This window comes from Lemur catta, chromosome 3, assembly GCF_020740605.2.
Source record: "Lemur catta isolate mLemCat1 chromosome 3, mLemCat1.pri, whole genome shotgun sequence".
NCBI lineage: Eukaryota > Metazoa > Chordata > Mammalia > Primates > Lemuridae > Lemur > Lemur catta.
The window spans coordinates 41573236-41598608 of NC_059130.1; the positions used below are offsets into that span (position 1 = coordinate 41573236).

Genomic DNA, 25373 nt, shown 5'->3' on the forward strand with positions numbered 1-25373 from the left:
AGTAAAGCAGTCATTGGTAAATTTTGGTTCATTTAGTTATAGTGATTTTCCAAATGTTAACATATTTCATGCTATAATATAAATAAACTCCACTTCCGTTAGTATCACCACTGATCTCATCAGAAAAGCATTGGGAAGCTGTTAAGCTCACAGTGGCTGACATATGGATATGGCCACTATAAGTCTTCTAAAATGCTAATTGTATTAGAGTTTTCCAGAGAAACAGAACCAATATGAGCTATATATATCTATATATCTATATCTATATGTGTATATATATATATATATATATATATGGCCTTTTGTATTGTATGTTCAGCATCTGTGGATTCAACACTGTGGATTGAAAATAGCTGTATTTGGAAAAAAAAATGGATTATTGTGTCTGTATTGAACATATACAGACTTTTTTATTGTCACTATTCCCTAACTAATACAGTATAACTACTATTTATATAGAATTTATATCATAATAGGTATTATAAGTAATCTAGAGATGATGTAATGTATATGGGAAGATGTGCATAAGGTACAAGATGCAATACTACACCATTCTGTATATGGGACTTGAGCATCTGTGAATTTTGGTATTCTTGGGAGTCCTGGAACCAATCCCCCATGGATACTGAGGGGCAACTGTGTAAATGAATAAACAAAAAGATTTATTATAAGGATTGGCTCATGTCATTATCGAGACTGAAAAGTCTCAAGATCTTCAGTGGGCAAGCTGGAGACCCTCCAGGAGAACTGTTGGAATAGTTCCAATCTGAGCCTGAGGGCCTGAGAATCAGGAGAGACAGTGGTATATGTTCCAGTCCAAGCCTGAGCCTGAAGGCAGGATAAAACTTATGTCTCACTTTGAAGACAGGCAGAGGGAGTGACTTCTCTCTTACTCAACCTTTTCTATTCAGGCCTAGTTATTTTTCATAAACCAAGTTTTTTATGTTAACATGTAATTGTTTTAAGGTGAATTAATAGATATTTCTCAGTTTTAATTTCTAATATAAACTATTGATAGATATAGCCCATATAAACAAAATTCTTTGGGGTTCTCAATTTTTAAGACTGTAAAGAGACTTGAGATCAAAGAATTTGAGAACTGCTACCTTAATCATGTTGATTATGGGCTGATATGGAAATTAAGCTGCTTTCAAGGTATATCAAGAGTAGCTTTGAGTATTCTGGCCTGAATCATATTTCCAGGTTTGATAAAGTTTGTCTCCAAATCTCTGAATTAACCTGGGATCAGATTGATCTCTAGATGTGGAAGAATCTGTCTGTAATCAAGTGTCTGGTGGTAGTAGAGTGGAAAATTATTTACTCACACCATACATAGGAATACTTTATATTAAAAAAGAAGAAGAAAAGAAATAGTAGCATTACTATCTTTTCTTTTGCTTCATGAATGACTTTGCTGGAGGATTGATGATAACATAATAATAATGATGGTAGGTTCTACTTACTGACTGCTCATCATGTGCTTTGGCACATGCATCATCTAATTTATTTTAATTTTCAGAACAATCATATAAGTTAGGCTCTCGTGTTATTCCTACAAGAAATTATGTACATTGCCAAGTATTAGGCAGCTAATAAGTTGCAGGGTTGGATTGTGAACCAAGTCTTTCTGACTCCAAACAAAACCCACTGCTCTTAGTTGAGAAGAAAAGCATTGGAAATTGCAAGTCTGACTTTAAGAGTTACTAAACACATATTGACCTGTCAAGAATTGTGGTAATTCATAAAGTGACATAAAGAAACACAAAGTTTGATCCTGCACTCAGCAAGTTTACAGTCCAACTGGATAGATGTCTTACATGCATCAAACAATTAGAAAATAATATGTTTGGCAAGTTACTTGGTACAAACTATACATAATGGCCTTTGGAGTTCAGAGTAAGGAGAGGCCAGGGTACATTCAAGAGAGGAGTCAAGGAAAGCTTTAGGAAGAAGATGGATTTATAGCTTGACCTAAATAGGATTTGGGTAGTTGGAATGGAGATATAAAGCTATTTTAGGCCTAGTAGCAGGAATAACTATGAAACAAAAATAGGATTTTTTCAGTATCTTCAAGGTTTTATGTCTGAGTCCCTGCTGTGCCAATGAGAAATGGCATTCCAAACGCATTCCAAACCATTCTCTGAGGTTTGAATACAGATATCTTTAACAGAAATGTTCCAGAAGATCACAACTGCTATTCATAGGGTGACCAAATTATTGTCTAGTAATAATGGACACTTTTGAAAGTGAAAGTGGTTGCTACTAAAAATTACACCAGGAGAACAGAAGTAACTAGAACTGTCCTGGATACATATGTCACTCAAACCATTAACTGTAAACACATGCTGTTTAACTTCTGTTAGATTTCTTCTCGTTGATTTCCTGGTATAGTCTCCATAGTGGTTATTCAAGACTAATCTTTTTTCACACTATGGATTACAACCCATTTAGTGGGTCATGAAATCAATTTAATAGGTGACACCCAGCCTTAAAAAAATAGAGTGGAATAAAAAAATCAGTGTGTTACATGTAGTAAAGAGAAATATTATTTTGTTTAAAAAAGTATATATGCAAATATACTTATACATAAATATACTTATACATAAATACAGTTCACTCAGGATATATCATCCATTACTACTGAACAATAAATTGATCACTCTATTAATAGAAGTTAAACATATTTGCATATATAAAATTAAAACCAAATGTCATAAATGTCTAATATATATACTATATATTAGAATAGAAATAATATATACAATTTATGATATGTATGTGTTTGAACAGAACATCCACCTCATGGTCTAAATTAGCTATGCAAGCTTCAGCAACCATCAGGTTTACAGTCTAGTGAGAAAGAATTATACTTTCCTGGAGGTTGCATACTACACATTTGCTTACATCTTATTACCTATGATTTGGAATATGCCTACGCTGTGTTACAAGAGAGACTGGGAAGAAAAGGGTATGGGATTCTATTCCAAAAGGAGAGATTAGATTTGGGGGAAGACAACTAACAGTCTGCATCTGAGTACTGTATTAAAGGCCCACATAAGCAGTGGGAGGCTGGAAATGAGCAAGCCAAGGGAACTCTGGAGGATCTAACTGCAAGAACCACAGCATGTTCTCACAGCTGGAAGTTTGATCAGCACATGGCTTCTGTCACTTGTGATCAATGCCCTTCAACTAGCCTCATGTCCTTGTATCCCTTGTTCAAGAGTCAAGATCATGGGATTGAGCAGTTGATTGGCTGAATCTAAATCATGTGCCTGCCCCCAGGCTTGTGCTGAGAGGGAGAGAAAGAAAATCTTGCCTCTCTCTTCTATAGTGGGAAGTTTGCTTTATTTTCCATTAGAAAAATTCGCTAAAACTGAGATAGAGATGCTTTAAGGAAAGAGTATGTGTGTGTGTGTGTGTGTGTGTGTGTGTGTGTGTGAATGGGTTGGGAGTGTGGAAAGTTAGATGCCAGACAAATAGAAGGATTACAGATTTCCACTATATTTCATCTATAACATGAAGGAATTGGACTAAACAATCTCAAAGATAAGATTTGGACTTAGTGTTATAGTGGAGTCATGAATGATTGGCTAACTCAACTCTTATTCCCAGAGCCATTTATGTTGCTTCCAGCCGTTATAGCTGGAAAAATCAAGAAACTTGCTTTTTTTTCCTTTTTCTTAAAGATGAGGTAGTTACATTATACAGTCTGGCCTTTGAGATATAACTGGAAGCTTGCTGAGACTTGTTAGGAAAGATTTTGTTTTGCTTTCTTCTTAAAAGAGATTTGAAGGGCTTGATATCACTGGTATCTTCTGGGGGATTCCCTCTTCTTCCTGCCATGAATGAAGATGTGATAGTGTTACTGAAAGTTCGGCACTTGTCCCTGAGGCCACATCAGAAGAATAAGGACAAGTGGTTTGAGGAGAAGAAAAGAGAAGTTTATTAATTTGCTGGCAAATGAGGAGGATGGAGACTCTCAAAGTACTCTCGTCCTGTCCATGAGCAGAAATACAGAGCTTTCAAAGGGAGTTTTCAGCTTGGGGCTATTGTTGTTCAATTGTAGTTGATGGTCTTGATCTACCCCATCTCTGGCAAAGACAATCTTGTGGCCTCTGTCCAGACAGTTCTGTTGAGCCATTTCCTGTGGTACAAAAAAACAAAGAATACTCCCTTGCCCTTCTGATTTACTGGCCTCAGGCAGGGATGCATGTTTTAATTCCCAAATAGAGTGTGATTTTTTTTTTAATTAAAGACACCTTGTAAAACATTTTACCCTTTTCCAGGCCATTCCCTCTGTTACAATAGCAGGAGTTATGACAGCTATCTTGTTACCATGAGGCTACAGTCATGAAGATGAAAGTCTTACATGCTAAGTATGATAGAGTAGAATGATAGAAAGAGCTTGGATATATATTTTTGAGCTGCTGAACCATCTCCATCTTTACATTTCTTGTTATATGGGAAAAGAATCTCCTACTTTTAAAGAGTCAATCTTGTTTGGCTTTTCTGTTATTTGTAATCAAAGAATTCTGAATTTTAACAGCTTACAACTATTATGTACATTTATAGGAGGAAGAGATTAATGTAGGGCTATAGTAGATAGAGAAGGTTCTAACATTTTATCAATTTAAAATGCACATCACAATTGTCTTTCCACTATTAGCCCATTTCTTTTTTTTACTTCACCATAGAACTAAATGACAGTTTTCTTTTGTTTTAGCACTGTTTAGTTCTATAGTGAACTATGGCCTATGGATCACCACCTGTTTTGTTAATAATGTTTGCTTTAAACACAGCCACACCGATTCATTTGTGTATTGTCTATGACAACTTTCATGCTACAACTGCAGAGTTGAGTAGTTGCAATAGAGATAGTAGGGCCACAAGCCTAAAATATTTGCCATCTGGCCTTTTATTCCTGCTTAAGAATGTTCCATTTTCCTGGGGCCTTTATTGTCTTTGTCATTCTCTGCAGTACTATTTCGATATCATCTCCTTGACTTTCCTATTTCAAGTTTTTTCTCTTCACTTCCCTGTTACTTCTAGCACTTCACCCTGTTTATTTCCTTTGAACCACTTACCACAATCTAAAATTATCTCATTTGTTTTATTTTTTATTACCTGTGTCCAGTCACTGGAATATAGCTTCATGATGGGAGGGATCTTTTCTGTCTTATTGAATCCTCAGGACCTGACACAGTGCCTGGCATATAGGAAGGAATGCAATAAATACTGGATTGTACGAATGAGTAATTAAAGTGCTTATTCCCACTAATTCAGACTTTTACAATAACTCTCTTAATCAGTATTTCTTTTTTGCCTCTATTCTCTTATTCCTCTAATATGTGTTACCTAGGGTTGTCAGATCAATCTACAAACATGTTTAGTTTCCAGCACCAAAACCTTCGGCTACCCCCCACTAGTTGCCTGCAAAATTAAGTTCAACTTTATTGATCCAGTCTCAGCCTTTCTTTAAGAGTATAGTTCTTGCTTATTTTGAATGGCCTATACTTAACCAAATTGGCCAACTTACTCATTCCCAAACGTATGTGTGACTTTTGCTTTGCTGCTCTTATGTTATTCTATCTAGAATTCCCTTCCTTCTGACTTCTGAAAAACAGTCTTGCCCATTCTTTATGGCCTAGCTTAAATGCCATATTCTTTACTAAATATATAATTCCCTTTATCTCATTTCTTGAATCTTCCTTTCTCCCTCCACCCGCTACCCCTGGTAAACATTATCTTGAATCTTGTGTTCAATCTTGCTTTTCTTCTTTAAAATTTTTTTAAATATATCTGCTTGTATTCCTATAATGTCTATTTAACTTTGTTTTAATTGATTATACATATCAAGACTATATCTTGATAGTCTTGATATCTTGATACTAATCAAGATATAGTCTTGATATGTATAATCTTTTAGGATTTACTTTTTTCATGTAATATTATATTCCTAAGATTCATTTATACTGTTGTATGTCTTAGTTATTTAGTGCTATATAGCAAATTTCTTCCAAACTTAGTAGTTAGAAAAAACACACATTAATTATCTTACAGTTTCTGTGGGTCAGGAATCTGGGCACAGCTTAGCTGGATCCTCTCCTTCAAGGCCTCTTAGGAGGCTACATAATCAAAGCGTTGCCTGAGGCCTCAGTCATCTCAAAGTTTAACTGGGACAGATCCACTTCCAAACTCATTCAGTGGTTGTTGGCAGAATTAAGTTCCTCATGGGCTATTAGACTGAGGGCCTAGATTCTTACTGGCTTTTGGCCAGAAGTCACCTTCAGTTTCCCGAAAGGTGGCCCTCTCCCTCACAGTACATGAGAAGTGCCAGGGAGAAAATATGAGCAAGACAAATGCCACACTCTGTTGTAACCGAATTACAGAAGTGACATCCCTTCACTGTTGCTGTACTCTCGTCATTAGAAGCTATTTAGTATGTCCAGCCCACACTCAAGGTGAGGAAATTATACAAGGGTGTGAATACCCAGGGGCAGGGGTTGGGTGTTGGGAGCCATATCAGAAGCTGTATAGTATAGCACTGTAATTTATTCCTTTTAACTGCTGAACACCAGTTTGTATAAATATACCACAGTTTATGATCCTTTTCCTCCTAGGCATTGTTTTTTCCTTCCAGGTTTTTTGCTGTTGTGAATAGTGATGCCACAAGCATTACTGTACATATGAGAGGACTATGGTACTCTTCTCTGAATCATTCCCAATTTAATGTGTGTTCTGCCAGAGTCAGCACTATTAAGACCTCCTTGATTAATTCTACCTGGAATTAATCTTGTCCCTTCCAAACTCCCATAGCATTTCATTTGTTATGGTACTTAACCACTTGTCACCTTTTATTATACTTACTTTGTGTATGTCATATTTTCTCCCTTGAAATAGTAAGTTGTTGAGGGCAGGAAGTAAATTTGATTCTTTTTTATACTTTACATAGTACCTACACAGCACTTAGTATATTAATAAGCTTTTGGTAAGTATTACTGAGTAAATGAATTCTAAGTGTAAATGCCTAATTTTTAAAGTCTTCATAACTTGGCTCCAATGATCTAATTATATTTCTCAGTTCTCCCTTGCAGGGATATTTGTTTAGGCAGGTAGGTCACTTTAACACTCTTTCAGTCTTTTCCTAATGAATTTAGGTTCCATTGATCTCTTTCTTCTCCTGTTCCTATTGAATTTACTATTTTTATCACACCCTTTGCATTTTAGTATATACTCAGGCAGTGTATTTATTCATAATAGGTGCATGATAATAACTTTATTGATTGGCTGAAGTATTTTACAATTATTTTCGAATAGCTAAGTATTTCCATTTCATCTATATTGTCAGTTGCCTGAACAAATAAATAAATACTGATTTGTTTGAGCAGGTTTTTATTTCTTTTTTTTTTTTTTTAAATCTTAGGTACTTTTGGAGTTAATGGAGTCAGAAGGACCTGCAGAGTCAGTGAGTTCAGAAAAATCAGCATTTTTCTCACAGCAAGAAGAAGAAGATGAAGATGAAGCAGCCCAAGAACCAGAGGAAACAGTTGCTATGAACCCTCTCTTACAACCTGCTCTCACAGGGGATGTAGAAGGTTTGCAGAAGATTTTCGAGGACACTGAGAATCCTCATCATGAGCAGGCCATGCAGCTACTCTTGGAAGAAGACATCATTGGGAGAAATTTGTTGTATGCAGCTTGCATGGCTGGGCAAAGTGATGTGATTAGAGCTTTGGCAAAATATGGTGTGAATCTGAATGAAAAAACCACCAGAGGTATTTTTCTTTTTTCTCTCGTTAGTGTTGCTTATCACTACCTAAAGATGCCATGTACAATCTTTTAGGTTGGATAAATTTGATGTGCCTGCTTCGTACTTTACATATATTATATATGTATATGTATATGTACATATAAGCATATGTATGTGGGTACGTGTAAATATATCAGTGTTGATATTGTATGGCTTAGTGTTTTAGAACACAGACTTCACTATTTATTAGCTATGTGACTTGGCAAGTTACTTGATTTTTTTTTTGTCTCTTTTTTCATCTGCAACATGGGGATAATTGTATTTTTCTTTAGGGCGTTATGAGAATTAAATAAGATAATAAATATAAATATTGCAGTGCTTGGCACATAGTAAATTGGTATGTAGTAAGTGCTCAATAATATTGATTATCTCTTTCTTTTGAAGTGAACTGGTTGTTATACATTTACCAGCCCACTACTCAATATAAGGATTAGAGTAGATGAAAGAAAACTCCTGTTATCCACAGGCACATAGACTTAAATTTAAGGGAATCTACTAACTATTAGTACTAATAGAATTTAGCAAGAATATTAACAAAAGACCAATATTCCAAATCAGTAGCTTTCTATATATCATCACTATTCAATTAGAGAATGTAATTAAAATAAAGATCTTATTCATAACAAAATGATAAAGAATCTAGGAATAAATCTGACAAAGGAATTTCAAGACATTAATGGCAAAAAGATAAAACTTTATTGAATTACATCAAAGAAGACCCAAAGTATGTATATATTTCAGGTGGTGAAAGTAAATATCATAAATATATCAATTCTTACAAATTAATTTATCAATCTAGTTAATATCCCAGAAGATTTTTTTAAAAAAATGCAAACTAAAAAGCTGACTCTACATTTCAGTGGGGGAGATTATGAACTATTTAATATGTGATATCTGAGAATGTTGATTATTCACCTGGAAAAAAAGTAAAATTAAGCTGGGCTCAGTAGCTCACTGCCTGTTTCAGGAGGCCAAGGTGTAAGGATTGCTTGAGATCAGGAGTTCAAGACCAGCATAGGCAACATAATAAGACCCTGTCTCTACAAAAAATAAATTAAAAAAATTAAAATTAGATACCTACTTCATACCATGCATAAAAATCAATTGCAGGTGCTTGTAAGATATGAATGTGAATAGCAAAAATTTTAAACTTTCTGAAAAATAAATATAGAAGTTATATTCTTGACCTATTACAGGATTTCTTAAGACATAAGGGACACAAAGGGAAAAGATTGATATATTATATATAAAGATTAAAAATTACACACAAAATATACCATAAACTAGTGACAAAATAAGCCACAGAGTAGGAGAAGACATTTGCAATATCTTCTCAACCGACAGTGGATATATCTGTGTAAAGACAGTGTACTCATCAATGAGAAAAGTTCAACTCAATAGAAAAATAGGCAAAGGATAGGAACAAGCAATTCATGGAAGAGGAACTCTCATGGCCAATAAATGTATGAAAATATGCTCAACTTCATGATTAAAATGCAAATTTAAACAATTAGCTACCACTACTCATCAGATTGGCAAAAATTTAAATGCTAGGCAGCATTAAGTATTGGTGAAGATATGGGAAATAGAAATTCCTTTATTCTACCATAGGGAGTGTAAATTGGTGCCATGATGTTTAAGAACATTTATATAAAGTTGCAAATGGACATACACAATGATCCAGAATTCCATTTCTAGATATGTATCTTTAGTAAACTCTCACACATGCTGATGATTATTTAAGTATTGCTTATAATAGTGAATAATTGGAAATAATATAAATCAACAGGTGGTAAATAAATGCATCATGAGCTGTCATACGATGGAATATTACACAATAATTAAAAGGAATGAATTAGCTCTTTTGGTATTAAAATGGATACTACTCACAAATATAACATTGAGATAAAAAGCAAATTACAAAAGGATTCTATAATAGATTGGCTAAGAGCATAGATTTTAGAGCCAGACTGCTTGGCTTAAAATCCTAGCTCTTCTACTAACTTGGCTGTGTGACTTGGGCAAATTATATAACCTTTCTGTGTTATGGTTTATTCATATGTAAAAATGGGGATAATAGTAATATCTAAAAACCATACTATATAAAGGAAAAGGAAAGCCCCAAATCAATATTTGACAGCATGCTCCTAGCACTATTCAAGGGAGGAGGTGGTATTCTGACTAGTTGACATGAATATTGCCATCCTTTTGGTAGGTATTTCCCAATATGTGGGGATAGGTTTACAGTTTTTCAGAACTTGATGATATACTCTGAGATAATCTATTTCTTCATTCTGATTTTATGCTCACCATGAAATCTTCTCATTTAGAGAAATTCCCAGACTAAATGTTGAAGGTGCATCCTGGTTTATTCTTGCTGCGTATAGTAAAATGCCAGAGGAAAGGGATAAATTGAAAAAAGAACTTGATAATTTGGGAAATTCTAAGCCTATCCTGATGGCAAAGACATTAAAATCAAGATATTCACTGAAAGAAAAGCGTACTCTAGAAAAAACCTGAGTGTGTGACTCTACAACCTTTTGTTGACATGATGGAAAGATCAAAAGTTCAGAGTATTTAGATACAAGAGATTAAGGATATGGCTGAGGGTATCCCTTTATTCAAACTGCTGGGGAGCCTCTGGAAAGCTTAAAAGCATTATCCCTTAGCCATCTCAACAGAAGTTAAAAATGAAGCAGGGATTATCTCAAAAGGATTTGTGGACCTGGCTTTTGTCTAAGTGAGTGAATCAAATCCCTAACACACCCACAGGAGACCTACAAAGTCATTGAGAATTTTATAACAGCAAAAACACTGCCAGCTTGAACTGAAAGGGAAAGAGAGTGTAAAAAATGAAGGAAGACTGTTGCACCACCAAAATTCTATTGTCAGGAAGCAGGCTGGTGAGCCATTCAGCTGCAAACACATGCTACCTTACATGAAGAAGGGACAGCTCAGAGGCCTGAGAGCCCAGAGGGTGAAGCCAAGAACCTAGAGGGCAGAGGTGAAACCTTTAGGTCTCAAAGCCTTATTCTCAGGCTTTGAAACCTAAAGGAGTTTACCTGGCTCAATTTCAGAACTGCTTTGGTCCAGTGAGTGCATTTTACCTTTCATTTTCCCCGTTTGAGCCAGAGTGTCCATACCTATATCTTATGCCTATCTCATTGTATGTTGCGAGTAGATAACTTGTTTCCTTAATTTCATATATCCAAAGATAGAGAGGAATTATGCTGTAGTAACTGTACTTAATGGATTATACCCAGAGTCTCATCACATGATTTAGATGATTTTGATGATGAGATTTGGGACTTTTGAGTTGATGACATTTACATGAGATTTTTGGACTTTGAGTTGACACTGTATGTGATGAGACCTTGGGACCTTGGGTTGGGGTGAATGTATTTTGCATTTGTACGAGGCTAATGGGTGGACTCTGGTGGGAAGACTAGCCCTCTAAAGATGTCCATGTCCTAATCCCTAGTACCTGTAAATGTGTTACATTACATGGCAAAGGGACTTTGTAGATGTAATTAAGATTAGGAACTTTAAAACAGATTAGCCTGGATTATTTTAGGGGGTCCCAAACTGATCCTGTAAGTCCTTAAAAGCAGAGGACTTTGTCTAGCTGGGGTTAGAAGAGATTTGGCAGAAGTCGTTAGAGAGGTTTGAAGTGTGAGAAGTACTTGACATGTAGTTGCTGGTTTGAAGCCAGAGGGAACAATGTGATTAGGAATGCAGGTAGGCTTAAGGAGCTGAAGGAAGCTTCCTGGCTGACAGCCAGCAAAGAATCAGCTACCTTAGCCCTCCAACCTGAAGAAACTGAATTCTGCCTCCAACCTGAATGGTCTTAGAAGCAGATTTCCCCCCAGAGTCTCCCGGGGAGGGGCGGGGGGAACCTGTGGCCTTCTGATTTTAAGATTTTTTTTTTTTTTTTGAGACAGAGTCTTGCTTTGTTGCCCAGGCTAGAGTGAGTGCTGTGGCATCAGCCTAGCTCATAGCAACCTCAAACTCCTGGGCTCAAGCGATCCTACTGCCTCAGCCTCCCAAGTAGCTGGGATTACAGGCAAGCGCCACCATGCCCAGCTAATTTTTTTTCTATATATATATTTTAGTTGGCCAGATAATTTCTTTCTATTTTTAGTAGAGACGGGGTCTCGCTCTTGCTCAGGCTGGTCTCGAGCTCCCGACCTTGAGCGATCCACCCGCCTCGGCCTCCCAGAGTGCTAGGATTACAGGCATGAGCCACCACGCCCGGCCTTAAGATTGTTCTTTTTTAAGCACCAAAGGGGGCAAGAAAAGCTTCATCTTTCTCTGCTGCACTCCTCTTAATAAAAGGATTTGTTGTGTAAAATATGGATTCAGTCAAAAGGCTGCGCTTAAGGACCTAGAAGCCTGCATGTGGCCCTAAGGCTGCAGGTTCCCCACTCCTGCATGAAATAGTACATGGGTATTGTTTTTAGTTGTTAAATTTGTGGTAATTTGTTTCAGCAGGAAAGAAAACCAATACAGAAATCTCCTCAGTTAAATCTTCTGATGCTGTTTGTTTCCCATGTAGACTTTCTTACAGGGAAGGAAATGAATTAAGCATTATTCTGGGCATTATATAAAATAAAGATTTGACATTCCATGAAGATGATTTTACAGTGGAAAGTATGTATGAACTGGTCATTGAATTCTGCCAGTCAACTTGGCAATGATTTTTTTAATCATTGTAAAATAATGAATTACATTAAGGTCTACCTGTCAATTTCTTGTTTGATTGGGATGATTCAGTTCTCATGAGCTTGTTCCCCTGGAAGAATGAATCAAATCAAGTTCTTAAAAATGCAAAGTTGAGAACCAGATCCTCTCTTAAGGTTTTTATTAAAATGTAGATTGGTACTCTGAGAGATACAAGATAAAGAGGCTTTGACATCTCCAGACCTTATAAATAGCACCACACTTACCTGTATAATTACCTCCTGGTACTTAAAAAACAACTATGAGAGGATCATGTGACTCTCTGAGTTCTGAATACATATAACTCTTGAACTAAAACAGACATTCTTTTTTTTTATTTATTTCAGCTTATTATGGGGGTACAAAAGTTCAGGTTATATATATTGCCCATGTCCTGCCCATCCCCCAGAGTCAGAGCTTCAAGCTTGTCCATTCCCCAGACACTGCTCCTGGCACTCACCATGTAGTTATACCTCCATCCCTTCCCCCCACCCCCCACCTCCCCAAGTCAGCACCTTCAAGCATGACCATTCCCCAGTCTTGCTCTATTGCCTGGGCTAGAGTGCCCTGGCGTCAGCCTAGCTCACAGCAACCTCAAACTCCTGGGCTCAAGCAATCCTTCTGCCTAGCCTCCCCAGTAGCTAGGACTACAGGCATGTGCCACGATGCCTGGCTAATTTTTTCTATATATTTTTAGTTGTCTGGCTAATTTCTTTTTATTTTTAGTAGAGACGGGGTCTCGCTCTTGCTCAGGCTGGTCTCAAGCTCCTGACCTTGAGCAATCCTCCTGCCCCGGCCTCTCAGAGTGCTGGGATTACAGGCGTGAGCCACCATGCCCGGCCAAGAACAGAGATTTTTAATCTTGTCTGGGTGTTGAAAAATCTGGAAAACATAATTTTTTTAAAGAATATTTTATGCTTTGTGGAGCAATGTATAATATTTTCTTCTATCATATAAACAGTTAGAAGGAATAAGTTCTAGTATTTGATAGTACAGTAAGGAAATTATAGTTAATGCAGGTTTATTGTCTATTTCAAAATAGCTAGAGAGAATTGTGATGTTCCCAACACAAAGAAAAGATAAATGTTTGAGGTGATGGATGTTCCAATTACCCTGATTTGATCATTATACATTGTATACATGTGTCAGAATATCAATTGTACCTCCAAAATATGAACAGCTATGATATATCAACAAAAAAATAAAAAACCCAAATATGTAATAGAAAATTTGATATTTGACATTTTTGATGCTATCAAATGACTTTATTTTGAATAAAAAGTACAACAATAAGCATCACAAAAAAATTAAGTTGACAATTTAAGCATGATTAACTATTTCTGAACTTTTATGTTTATAATTTAAGTTTTAGGTCATTTACTAGCAGGTCCTAAAGATTTTAAGAAAAATATTACAAGAAAAAAAACTTAAAATTAAGAAAATTGTGTATCATAACACTTTCTATGAATTAAGGAAAGACTGCTGTTACTCAGGCATAAGAATGGAATACTTTCAACCAGCAACTAGAACACTATTGATCTATTGGGGTATTGTGATATTGCAGAATTTCTGTTGTAACAAAAATGCTGAAGTTAAAAGACCTCCAAAACAAGTAGAATGTGAACTCTATGGTTTTGAAATTGGTCAGGAAACTGTCATGGAATCTCCTTCTGTACATGAGGAAACTAAAAAAGATAAATGTGAACGAACAATGTTTTCTTTGAGAAGAAAAAGTATAGATTACTCTCAAAAAAAAAAAAGTCTGTTGTGCTAGTTAAAAAACAAAAAGCTGTTCAAAGAGATATCTCTATTTTCAAATTAGAGATGGGATACTTTGAAGGAAAATATTTTCTTTTCATTATAACTCCAGTTAACTTTGAATCAGGAAAACTTCAGTAACTGAAAAAATTTGTATAAAAATATCCTGGTGATACCATTAACACATTAAAAAAAGAGATCAGATAATGTTTCATTTGCAATTTTTATGATTAATTATGTTCTCTTTATTTTAAAGTGTTTGCTTTTTTAATCCTTAATTTTTATTTGAACTGTATTAAATAATTTCACTAATTAAAAAAAGAATTCCAAACCCAGGTTTATAAAATACCAGTATAAAGACTAAGTAAATATAAAATGTGAACTGGTATTATTTTATTTCACTACTGTAATTACTATTCCAGGCAGAAAAAAACAACATATGCAAAGTTATGGAGGCATGAAACAACATGATTTGGGGAATTTGAAGAGTGTGGTACCGCTGTTGGTAGGCAGGTCAAGAAATGTAGATAGGTGCGTGTTTTTCTTCATGGCCTATTACTTGTTTCTGACTATCACCATTTCAGTTCTTGCATTTGACCTTATCATTGGCACATTCATTAGTTTTTATTAATAGCAACCTTGAGAAAAGTACTTATCCTCTCTGTGCTTCAATTTCCTTATACATAATTGAGAACAATACTATTTAATAGCACCTATGCCATAAGATCACTATGAGGTTTAAATGAATTGATACTTGTGAAGTACACAGAACAGTGCCTGTGCAGGGAAAAAGATTTCTTTGCTTCTTGTCTGATCTTTGGGCTTGCTATGAACTACCTGCTCAATGGACTCTCTGTATTTAGTAACCAGTAATCTTCCATGAAGAGATTTTTTTTTCCCCTCTTTTAGAAGCAACCTCAATCGTTCCCAGTTCCATTTGTGATCCCTTTCTTTCTGTGGGGGTTTCTAACATGCAGCCTTCTGAATCCCTCTCCTGGGACCCAATGCTCATTGCATGTATTATGGGAGAACTTTAGGAAAATCCCCTTCTTGTCTGGTTGCTTTCTGAAATCATCATCTCATTTAGATGTTTTCCTTCTCTTGGAAAGGTGGTGGGGTTAATGTACTACAAGGAGCTCTGCATTTCTTACTTGAAAATGGACTGTCTCCAACAAGGGAGAAACCATGTGAATGTTGTAAATTCCTTGGTAAAATACTGTTTAGAAATCTTTTTTTAAAAAAATTTTAACTGATTATATTAAAAAATAGACCCCCTCCATCTCTCCCTTTCAGTGTCTTAAATGAATTTAAGAAAATTTTGTTTAGAGGTTACCAGTGGCCTATAACTTCAGCCTTGAGGAAAGCAATATGAGGATCCAGAACATCTGCCTACTGGTCATGCTAGCAGTGTTTTATCTGTAGATAATGTCTTCCTCCCCCAGAAAATCAGGGGCCATGGACTGTTCAGCTGATTAAAGAATTCCATCTTCAAGCAGAAGACAGGAACAAGAGGGTGGTATTTGGGTATTTCTTGGCCTCCCATTTTATAGGTGCCAAGTCTGAATGTGTTTCCCCAAACTCATGTGCTTAAAACATAGTCCCCAATGCAACAGCTGGTAGGTGGGGCCCTTTGGGGAGGTTCAGGTCATGAGGGCTCTGCTTTCATAAATGGATTAATGGCACTATAAAAAGGGCTTCTGGGAGTGAGTTTGCTCTCTCTTGCCCTTCTGCCTTCTGCCATGTGAGGATGCAGCAAGAAGGCCCACACAAGATGCCAGCACCTTGATTGGTCTTGGACTTCCCAGACTCTAGAGCTGTGAGAAATAAATTTTAGTTCTTTATAAATTACCCAGTGTGTGGTATTCTGTTATAGCAGCACAAATGAACAAGACAATAGGGAATAAAGGAATAATAAAATTCCTGGGCCAGTCTCTGTTTTTTAGTGTTTTACAATTTCTTGCTTGTTGTGATATTAAAAAAAAAGTTTGGCCAAAGAGGGGAGGCAATTCCAATTTTGGCTGATCCTAAAGTAGTTCACTTTATGTTCCCTTTGATTCTTTTTTTTTCTTTTTCTGAGACAGGGTCTTGCTCTGTTGCCTGGGCTAGAGTGCAGTGGCATCATCATAGCTCACTGCAGCCTCAAACTCCTCTAGAGGTGGGGAACCTGTGGCCTCAGTCCACATGTGGCCCTCCAGATCCCCAAATACAGCACCTCAACTGAATCCAAACTTGGATTTGGATTCAGTCAAAAGGCCACACTCAAGCATCCAGAAGGCCACATGTGGCCCCAAGGCCTCAGGTTTCCCACCCCTGCCTGAGCTGGGACTGTGGTGTACACCACCATACCTGGCTAATTTTTGCATTATTATTTTTTTTTGTAAAGACCATGTCTTGCAATTGCCAAGACTAGAGCTTTTGATTCTTTATTAGCCTTTTATTATCCCTTCTGGTTATGATAGTTCATAACTTGGTCTAAGATAGGCCCAGGATTGTAGGATGTGGCAAATAGGGAGCTGATGAAAGATTTCTGGAAGGTAAGTGGAATCATTATTCTCTCTTCTGTTTCCCTAGTCTAGCTAGAGGCAAACATTTGGGTGGTGTTTCCTGCTCCTTGTAAATCCTCCATCTGGCAACAGACCTGGGTTTGAATCTTGATTTGGTTACTTACTACCAGTGTGGCGTTGGGAAAGGTATAGCTTCTCTGACTTTCACTTCCCATCGTATGCTTTAATGGGGATGATAAAATTCACCTTATAGGGTATTGGAAGGATTAAAGTACACACAAAATGCCTACTACTCAATAGATTCAACACATGTTGGGTCCTTCTCTTGCTCAACTCTTTTTGTGGTAATATAGTACATACCTGTATGGCCAGTTAAAGCAGTCTTAAATACAGGATACCAGGAGATATTGCATGTTCAGTTCCAGACCATGACATTAAAGCAAGTCACACAAATTTTTTGGTTTCCCGGTGCATATAAAAGTTACATTTATACTCCACTGTAGTCTGTCATGTGGACAATAGCATTTTGTCTAAAAAAAGTACATACCTTAATTTAAAAATACTTTATTGCTAAAAAATGCTGACACAGAGACACAAAGTGAGCACATGATGTTGTAAAAATAGTGCTAATAGATGTACTCGATGCAGGGTTGCCACAAACCTTCCGTTTGTAAAAAATACGGTATCCATGAAGCACAATAAAGCAAAGTGCAATCAAATGAGGTATGCCTGTATATTCTTGTGATCCTTGTGGGTGAGTTCAAACAATGATCTTTGACTTGACGTTTTAAAAATCAGTCTGGATAAATTTTAAAGATGCCTTCCATATTTTTCACCTTTACAATTATACCTCATGGTAATCACCTCCGAAAATCTAAGAAATAGCTTTCTAATTTGATAGGTCACAATTTCTTTCCAAAGAATATATACACACACACACAAGTATATATGTATGTATATATATAAATACACACACATGAATATATATGTATATAACAGTTGTACTAATTTGTATGATTGTGTTAACAATAATGCTAGAGTAATTAGAGTTTGATGAAAATTCCTTAAAGTTATAGATCCAGTTGTGTTCCAAAGTAGATGAGTGCTAGGAGGATTGCTATCTTCCTTAGAAGATGTCGAAGAGCTCAGGTTTCAGACAGTCTGTGTTGCTATCTTGCTTCCATCATTTACTGGCTGTGTTCCTTGGTCAAGTTTCTTGACCTCTCTGGACTTTGGTTTCCTAATTTGTAAAATGAGGATTATGGTAGTTCTGAAATCATAGTGGTTTTATGAAACTAAATGAGTTTACTATATGTAAAGCACTTAGAATAGTGCCTGGTTCATAGTTACTGTTCAATACTTGATTACCATTATGATCTTCTCATACATAAAATAGCCTAAAACAATGTAATCTATTTGATCTGATCATCTTCATTCTGTTTATTAGGGTATACGCTCTTACACTGTGCTGCAGCCTGGGGTCGTTTGGAAACTTTGAAAGCACTAGTGGAACTGGATGTTGACATAGAAGCTTTGAACTTCCGGGAAGAAAGAGCTCGAGATGTTGCTGCTCGGTATTCCCAGACAGAGTGTGTTGAGTTCCTGGACTGGGCAGGTAAGTACACTAAGTGTTAGCAAACTGACTGATGTGATGGATTTTTCTGCTGAGGGTTGTAGGCTATGTTACCTTCCATCGAGATGATTTATTTGTAGATACAACCACAGTCACAGTTGGCAATAATATATGAAATCTACCAATTTTTTTCTATTTTGCTATTGGCCTTAAACATTGTACTTAATAGGAACTGTACAAATTGGAAGATTGTTGATTTACCAACTTCTAACAATTTCACCAATAATTTTCTATAAGAATATATGTACAATATATGTTCAAAGCCATTTTTTGAGAAACCTAGGCAAAATGGACCATTCCTTGAATGTTTAAAAACAGCATATTTGGATAATATTAAGTTTATGAATATTATTAAAATATTAATATTGTGTAATATATTTTAATATTAATATTAATAAAAATATGATTCCTCAGATAGAAAAGGTTATAATAATAATTGAAAAATGATTTGTTTAGGCAAAGTTAATCTATGGTGTTAGTAGTCAGAATAGTAGTTACTCTCATGGCATGGGGGGGGCCCTTCTGGGATGTAATGTTCTTTTTCTTGATCTGGTTGCTGATTACATGGGTGTGTTCATTTATGAAAATTCAGAGCTGTACACATAATTTTTGTGCTTTTCTGTGTGTATGTTATACTTCAATACAAAATTCAAAAAACTGTGCTGTTTTGACTTTTGCTAATACTTTGCTTACATCATTCCCACAGTCCTGTAGAATACAGCTTAAAGAGATTTCAGGACAACATACCTGTATAACTATGTATGTATACAAACATTGGTTAAAAAATTAGTACTTACGAAAGTCACAGCATTCATTTTGCATGGTTGTCTGCATTCATGTTTTTAGCAAGCATTTACTGAATACCCATATGAGCATTTATTGAATTCCCATATGAGCATGGCTATTGCTGTAGGTACAATGGGTTATTCCTGTCCTCTGGACATTTGTTAAGTGGGGGATGGTAAGCTATAGACACATTCAACAGTTATATAGCAGTATTAGAAGGACTATGATTTAAGGGCTACAATTGGCAGAATAGGCAGTCCATACTACAGGGTAGTCAGAAAACATGAAGTCAGAACATGAAGTCAGTTGCGCTTGACCTGGGCCTTGAATATGGATGAAATTTGGATACACAATAGAAGGGGAAAGGACCTGAGCAAAATCTTAGAGCTGAGAATGAAAGTAGCATATTGTGGGACACTGACAAGATTGACTTACTGAGCCACAAGTCATAGTTTCTCCAGATAGGCTTCATATAGGTGGAATAGTAAAAGGGTTAAGTACATGGGCTCTTGAGATTGAATTTAAATACTAGTATCTGCACTTGAAACCTATGTGGTCTTGGCAAGGTACTTCTCTATACCTCTATACCCCACTGAAAAAGGGGGCCAAAAAAAAATAGTTTCTGCCTTTCAAGGGTTGTTGTGAGAATTAAATGTGATGTTGTAAAGCACTTAGCACATGTGGTCAGCATTTGAAAAATGCTGCTGCTTTTATTATAGCCAGATTATACTCTTAAATGCCAGGCTAAGGTGTTTTCCTTTTATTCTGGGAACCACTGAAAGTTTTTATGCAGAAGAGGAAGAGGATGAAAGTGATTTTTAGGAAGATTCAGCTAGTAGCAATAAGATGCTTGCTTATCAGTAAAATGAGAAGGGGACTAGGAGAACTGATAGAAATAAGAAAATTAAAGGAAGGAGGCATATTTGGGAAGAAAGAGATGAGTTATACTTTGTAGATTATTTTTACAGGTAATTGTCCACTTGTACCAAATATTTTCTAGGAACGATCTTTCTTATGTCAATTTCTTTGATTTTATGATTACATCTGTAAATAAAAAGAAAACAAAAATAGCAAAGAATTCAATTGATCCCCTATGAATAGTAATTGTAGGTGAAATTCACATTTCATAATTTAAAATCCATTTTGAAGAATGAATGAATCATGGTACTTAAAAATCAGAATCCACTCGGGGAGGTGGGGGGTGGGGGGAGGGGATGGAGGTATGACTATACATGATGAGTGCCAGGCGCACTGTCTGGTGAATGGACACGCTTGAGGCTCTGACTCGGGGGGATGGGCAGGACATGGACATTGTATATAACCTGAACTTATGTACCCCCATGATGCGCTGTAATAAAGAAAAAAAAAAATCAGAATCCAGGGACAAATTTTGTTGTAACATTTCTGAAAAGAAATGGCTTGGGGCTTATAGGTATGAGGTTTCAGTGGTTTCTTTTCCTCAAATATTCATGTGTTTCTCCTTAGGTTCTTGGAGAAATTATACCTAACACATCTTAGTGATATTAAACATAAGACTATAAAAGTAAACTAGTAATTGTGTTTCCAAATCAATGATGTTATTAGTATTGGAGCTTCATGGTAGTATAGCTGTGGAATGTTAGAAACAAATTAGTCAACATAAAATTTAACTTTAACATTTGTTTAATTCAGAATTACCAAGATTGAACATCACTTCCATTTCTCATTTTAGTGATTAGAGTAGGAGTCATGTAGAGAGATTTATGAGATTGAGGACTCCTTACCACAATAGTCTCCTTCATACTACTGAAAATTCTGTTATTAGAGATTAATTTCTTTGGGTTTTAGAGGTTTGGGAACTTAAGTCTTCAATAGTCCACCATTAAAAGAAATATATATTAATGTTCTCTTAGAATTAGTTGACAGTTCAGAACTCTGAAGGTGTGGAACAAACATTTATGGTAATGTGGGAATGGTGGTTATTTATTACTGTTTCAATGGTTGTTTTGTAAAAGTTTTTTTCCTCCTTTATAATGATGGCAGGTTTATCATAGATAATGGCATGTTTTTCTGGGATTTTTCAAGATATATATATTTTTTCAGCTCATTATGGGGGTACAAAAGTTCAGGTTATATATATTGCCCATGCCCCCCCATCCCCTGAGTCTGAGCTTCAAGCGTGTCCATTCCCTAGACAGTGCTCATCCCACTCATCACGTAGGTATGCACCCATCCCCTCCCCCCATCCCCCCCAGTCAGAACTTCAAGTGTGTCCATTAATCAAATCTTCTGTCCTAGTCTCAGGCCTATCTCCTAGTTTTTCTTTGGAAAATGTGGTAACTAAACTTTAAAAAAATTGAAGTGTCTTATCAAAAAAATCTGAAAGTTTAAAAAAATTGGTAATTTATCATTTATTACACTGAAAAATGGGAAAAATTATGCTTTTAAAAACTAATCATTCATTAATATTTTCATGCTATTCTATCAATCTGGGATGAGAAATTAAAAGTCTTCCTGTGGTTATAAAATTTGCTCAGGAAAATAAAAATCACAGATACTATTTAAAGCAGAGATTTATTGAAACACTAAACTTTCTATTCTACAGATTGCTTAATGATTAGTAATCTAACACATTAAAAAGAACAAAATACTTAAACACGTAGCAGTGATAGTGTATAGCCTTTTCCTCAGTACTTTGGTAAGTATGAATTCTTTTTTAGTTGAATGGAAATGACATTTCAACCCAGACTTCTTTGGAAAATTTCAATAAAGATTGTGGCAAAAAAAAAAAAATATTACAAAGGCTTCCAATGAACCATTTTTATCCTTAGATGAGTCCTCTCAATAGATTTCTTTTGTAATCTCTATATTTGACTGAGCTACATTTGCATATATATATGTTTAGTATCCTCTGGCTCCTTCTTCACTCTTCTTCCTCTTTAATTTGCGGTGCTTAATTTTCTTAGAAGAAGGATGATGGGACACCTGTTTCAGGTACTTGGTCATCATTGATGTTGTGGCCACCAGTCTGCAGAGTATTTGGTCAATGTCATAGATGGATGGGCTTTCTAGATCATTACTAAACTTATCTACGGAGACTTGTTTTTTCAGCTAAAAAGGAGAAAACCAAATGATATAGATTTTATCTTACGATAGTTCAAATTAAATTTATATTCCAAATATATAAACTTAAACTCTATTAAAACAGCACACATCAGTTATTTATACAAAAGAAGGATTACTATAGAAGAAAGGCTTAAGTGCAGAAGAAATGTTCTTCTATATATGCCCCATATAAAATGAGTGATCATTATCACAATCAGCAAATAATTAGTGCATTCTATGGTTAGAGCACCCTGCTGGGAGAAATATGAATATTAGCAAAATGTTTTCCTTTACTAAACAACCTCAAGGTATAATACCATAAAACCACAGTCATTTTAAAAATAAGAAAACATTTATAAATACCTAGTTGTCCTGAAGGTCATTGAGGTTTTTTCTTTGTTTGGTCAATGAGCTTTTAAGACTGCCTCAAACTATGGTGTCTCTATTGGCAAAGTGGGAAATTAGTTTAAAAGTTCCATTTCCCAGAAAGTTATCCTAACATTAGAAATTAGTTTACAGTCAACTTAAAAAATACATGCCAACTTTTGTACTTAGCTTTCTTAGATAGCTCTGGAAGGGTTCTAAGAGATCTTTTGTTTCAGATCCTTCATTTTAGCGATGAGGCAGCTGAGAAAGATCAAATGGCTTAACTAAGGGCACAGACAGATAACCTCATTTCCCCTATACGTTTTACTGATGGTAGCACACTACTTTTTAAAAGTGTTTTGTAACTTGAAATAGAGGCGTTGGACTAGATGATTTTTAAAAAAATACCATAAGATCTTACAGGTTGAACCAGGTAATTATAAAGACCTTCTAATTCAATACACATTTGTTGAGCACCTAGTATGTACAAGACACTGTGCTAGATGCTGGGGATGAATGGGGGGCAGAGGAAGGTTACAAAGAGGAATAAAACATGATACTTTCCCTTAAAGAGACTGATTATCTTATGTTCTAAACTCTTTGAGATTTATTGACTGTTATTTGCATCACTAATTCACCTTTTTTTGGTGTTTCTTCCATTTCATCCACAGGTAATGCACAGATAAAACAGATAGGATTAAAGAGAGAGCTTCTGCTAAAATATAAATGAGATGTAAAAACCCCTGAAATATATCCATGTTAGCAAAGTTGCAGCATAGTTTGTCCAGAGGGTAAGGTAGACAGTGAGATGGAGAAAGCTTAACTTTCAGATAGTGTACTTCTTCTGGAAAAATCTCCCATCCAACCTTTGTCCAGGTAGTTCCATCACAAATGCAGAAGCTCTCCCTGAAGAAGCAGATAGACAACAGAGAAAAAATCAGGAATAGTCCTTGATTAGACATCTTTCTCAATTGGGAAAAAATATCTCTAGCTAAAAAATTAGTCAGAGACAGAGAAGAAAGTGCCCTGAGTTGTTAGTTAATATGGTGCTTCAGTCAAGGCATTTCAGATAATCTTGCCAGTCAGCAAAATATACCCAACAAAATATACACTAATGACTATTGTAACATCATCAGTCATAGTGATTCAGGAATAAGTTCAGTGACATCATAAAGAACCACATTGGAACTAAAAGGTGCCACTTGACCAATCACCTTGGGTTTCTTAGAGATACTTTTTATTGCTTTTTGCCAGAATGGCATGAGCTTGTTCAATTTTCTTAAAAATGAAGACTTTACTAATATTTCTCTAGCTAATAAATTCAAATGGTAATCATATTAATAGAATTGCATGGAATCAATTTACTTACAACCTCACCAACACTTCTTCTGAAGTATGGCAGTTTTACATCTACTTAATAGACAGCTATACCATTTCACAGAACCTAGTATCGACTGCTCTTTTCTTGTTTTGGAATGTTCTTCCCCTCAAATAGTTCAGCAAATTTTGAGTGCTTATCCCTTTTAACATATGTGCTATCAGATAGTGGGTGAGGGGTGAGGAAGCTGGCATGGTATATGAAAAAGATAAGATGGTGAGGTGTCATGCTGCATGATAAAAAGACAGAACATAGGCCCTGCCTTTAAGGAGCTTACAATCTAGAGGTAAAAGCAAAAACCAACATAATAAAAATTACAAGGTAGAGTAAACAGTTGAGAGAGCAATGAGTTCTACCTGGGGGAATTAGGACATTTCACAGAAGAAGTATATTTGATTGGGCCTTGAAGAATAAGTAGAATTTGGGTAGGTGGCAATGTGGAGAGGGCATCTAAGATTGAGGAAACATAATAAGCAAAGAAATTATGTGTAAACATTCATACAGCAGATACATATTGAGTGCCTACTATGTTCTAAATACTGTTGCAGGAGCTGAAACAACATTTACAACTCAGCACAATACAGAATACCTTCATGGAGCTTACTTTCTAGTAGGGAGACACAGAAAATAATTGTATCTGTCTAAATATATCTATCTATTTCTGTGGAGTGCTATGGAGAAAAATAGAGTGGTAAGGGGTTTAGGATGTTGCCAGCAAGTGAATGAGTGTGTGTGTTACTTTACAGAGGGAAATTAGGGGAGGGCTCTCTGGTAAGGTGATGCTTGAGCAGAGCCCTGGAGGCACTGAAGGAGGGGGCCACGTCGATATCTGGGGGCAGAGGGAAGAGGAGGTGAAGAATAGATAGACTTTCGAATGAATGTTGGAGGGAGTGAAGTTGGAAACATAGTTTGTAGCTAGATAGATCTCAGAGGGCCCTGTATTTTATTCAGTAGGGAATAGGAAGTCATTTATAGAGTTTTGAGGAGTGACATAAAATAAATTCATTCAGTGCTTTACTGTGTTCCAAACACTGTGCCAAGATATTTGCATGTGATATACTATACTTTGCATTATACCATGTGTATTATTCTATATATTATATACTATATACTACATTATATCACATTATACATTAAACTGTATACTATATGCCATAATCCTCACAACACTCCTATGAAGACTGTACTATAATGCTTTAATTTTATAGATGAGAAATTAAGGTTAGAGTGGTTAAGATATGGTGGCATTAAGGAAATGCTTTCAATAAGCTCCTTTCTCCACTAAGTCACCCAAAATAAATATGTGCTCTCAGTAAAAACAGTGTGCTTTTTATG

The 25373-nt window shown here is 35.9% G+C and overlaps 2 protein-coding genes across 2 annotated transcripts in view; one reads left to right on the top strand and one right to left on the bottom strand.

Annotated features, from left to right (window-relative positions):
• ANKRD45 (ankyrin repeat domain 45) overlaps positions 1-25373 on the top strand; it is a 37794-nt gene that overhangs the window by 2650 nt on the left and 9771 nt on the right. The window contains exons 2-3 of the mRNA XM_045547339.1: positions 7424-7775; positions 18239-18406. Coding sequence (XP_045403295.1) covers positions 7424-7775; positions 18239-18406 — 520 coding nt within the window. The remainder of the gene's footprint in view (positions 1-7423; positions 7776-18238; positions 18407-25373) is intronic.
• TEX50 (testis expressed 50) lies at positions 22091-23622 on the bottom strand. Its single transcript, XM_045547340.1, has 2 exons — positions 23299-23622; positions 22091-22300 (listed from the first exon to the last, which is right to left on the bottom strand). Exons 1-2 carry the CDS (start codon positions 23620-23622, stop codon positions 22091-22093), a joined length of 534 nt encoding a protein of 177 aa, XP_045403296.1.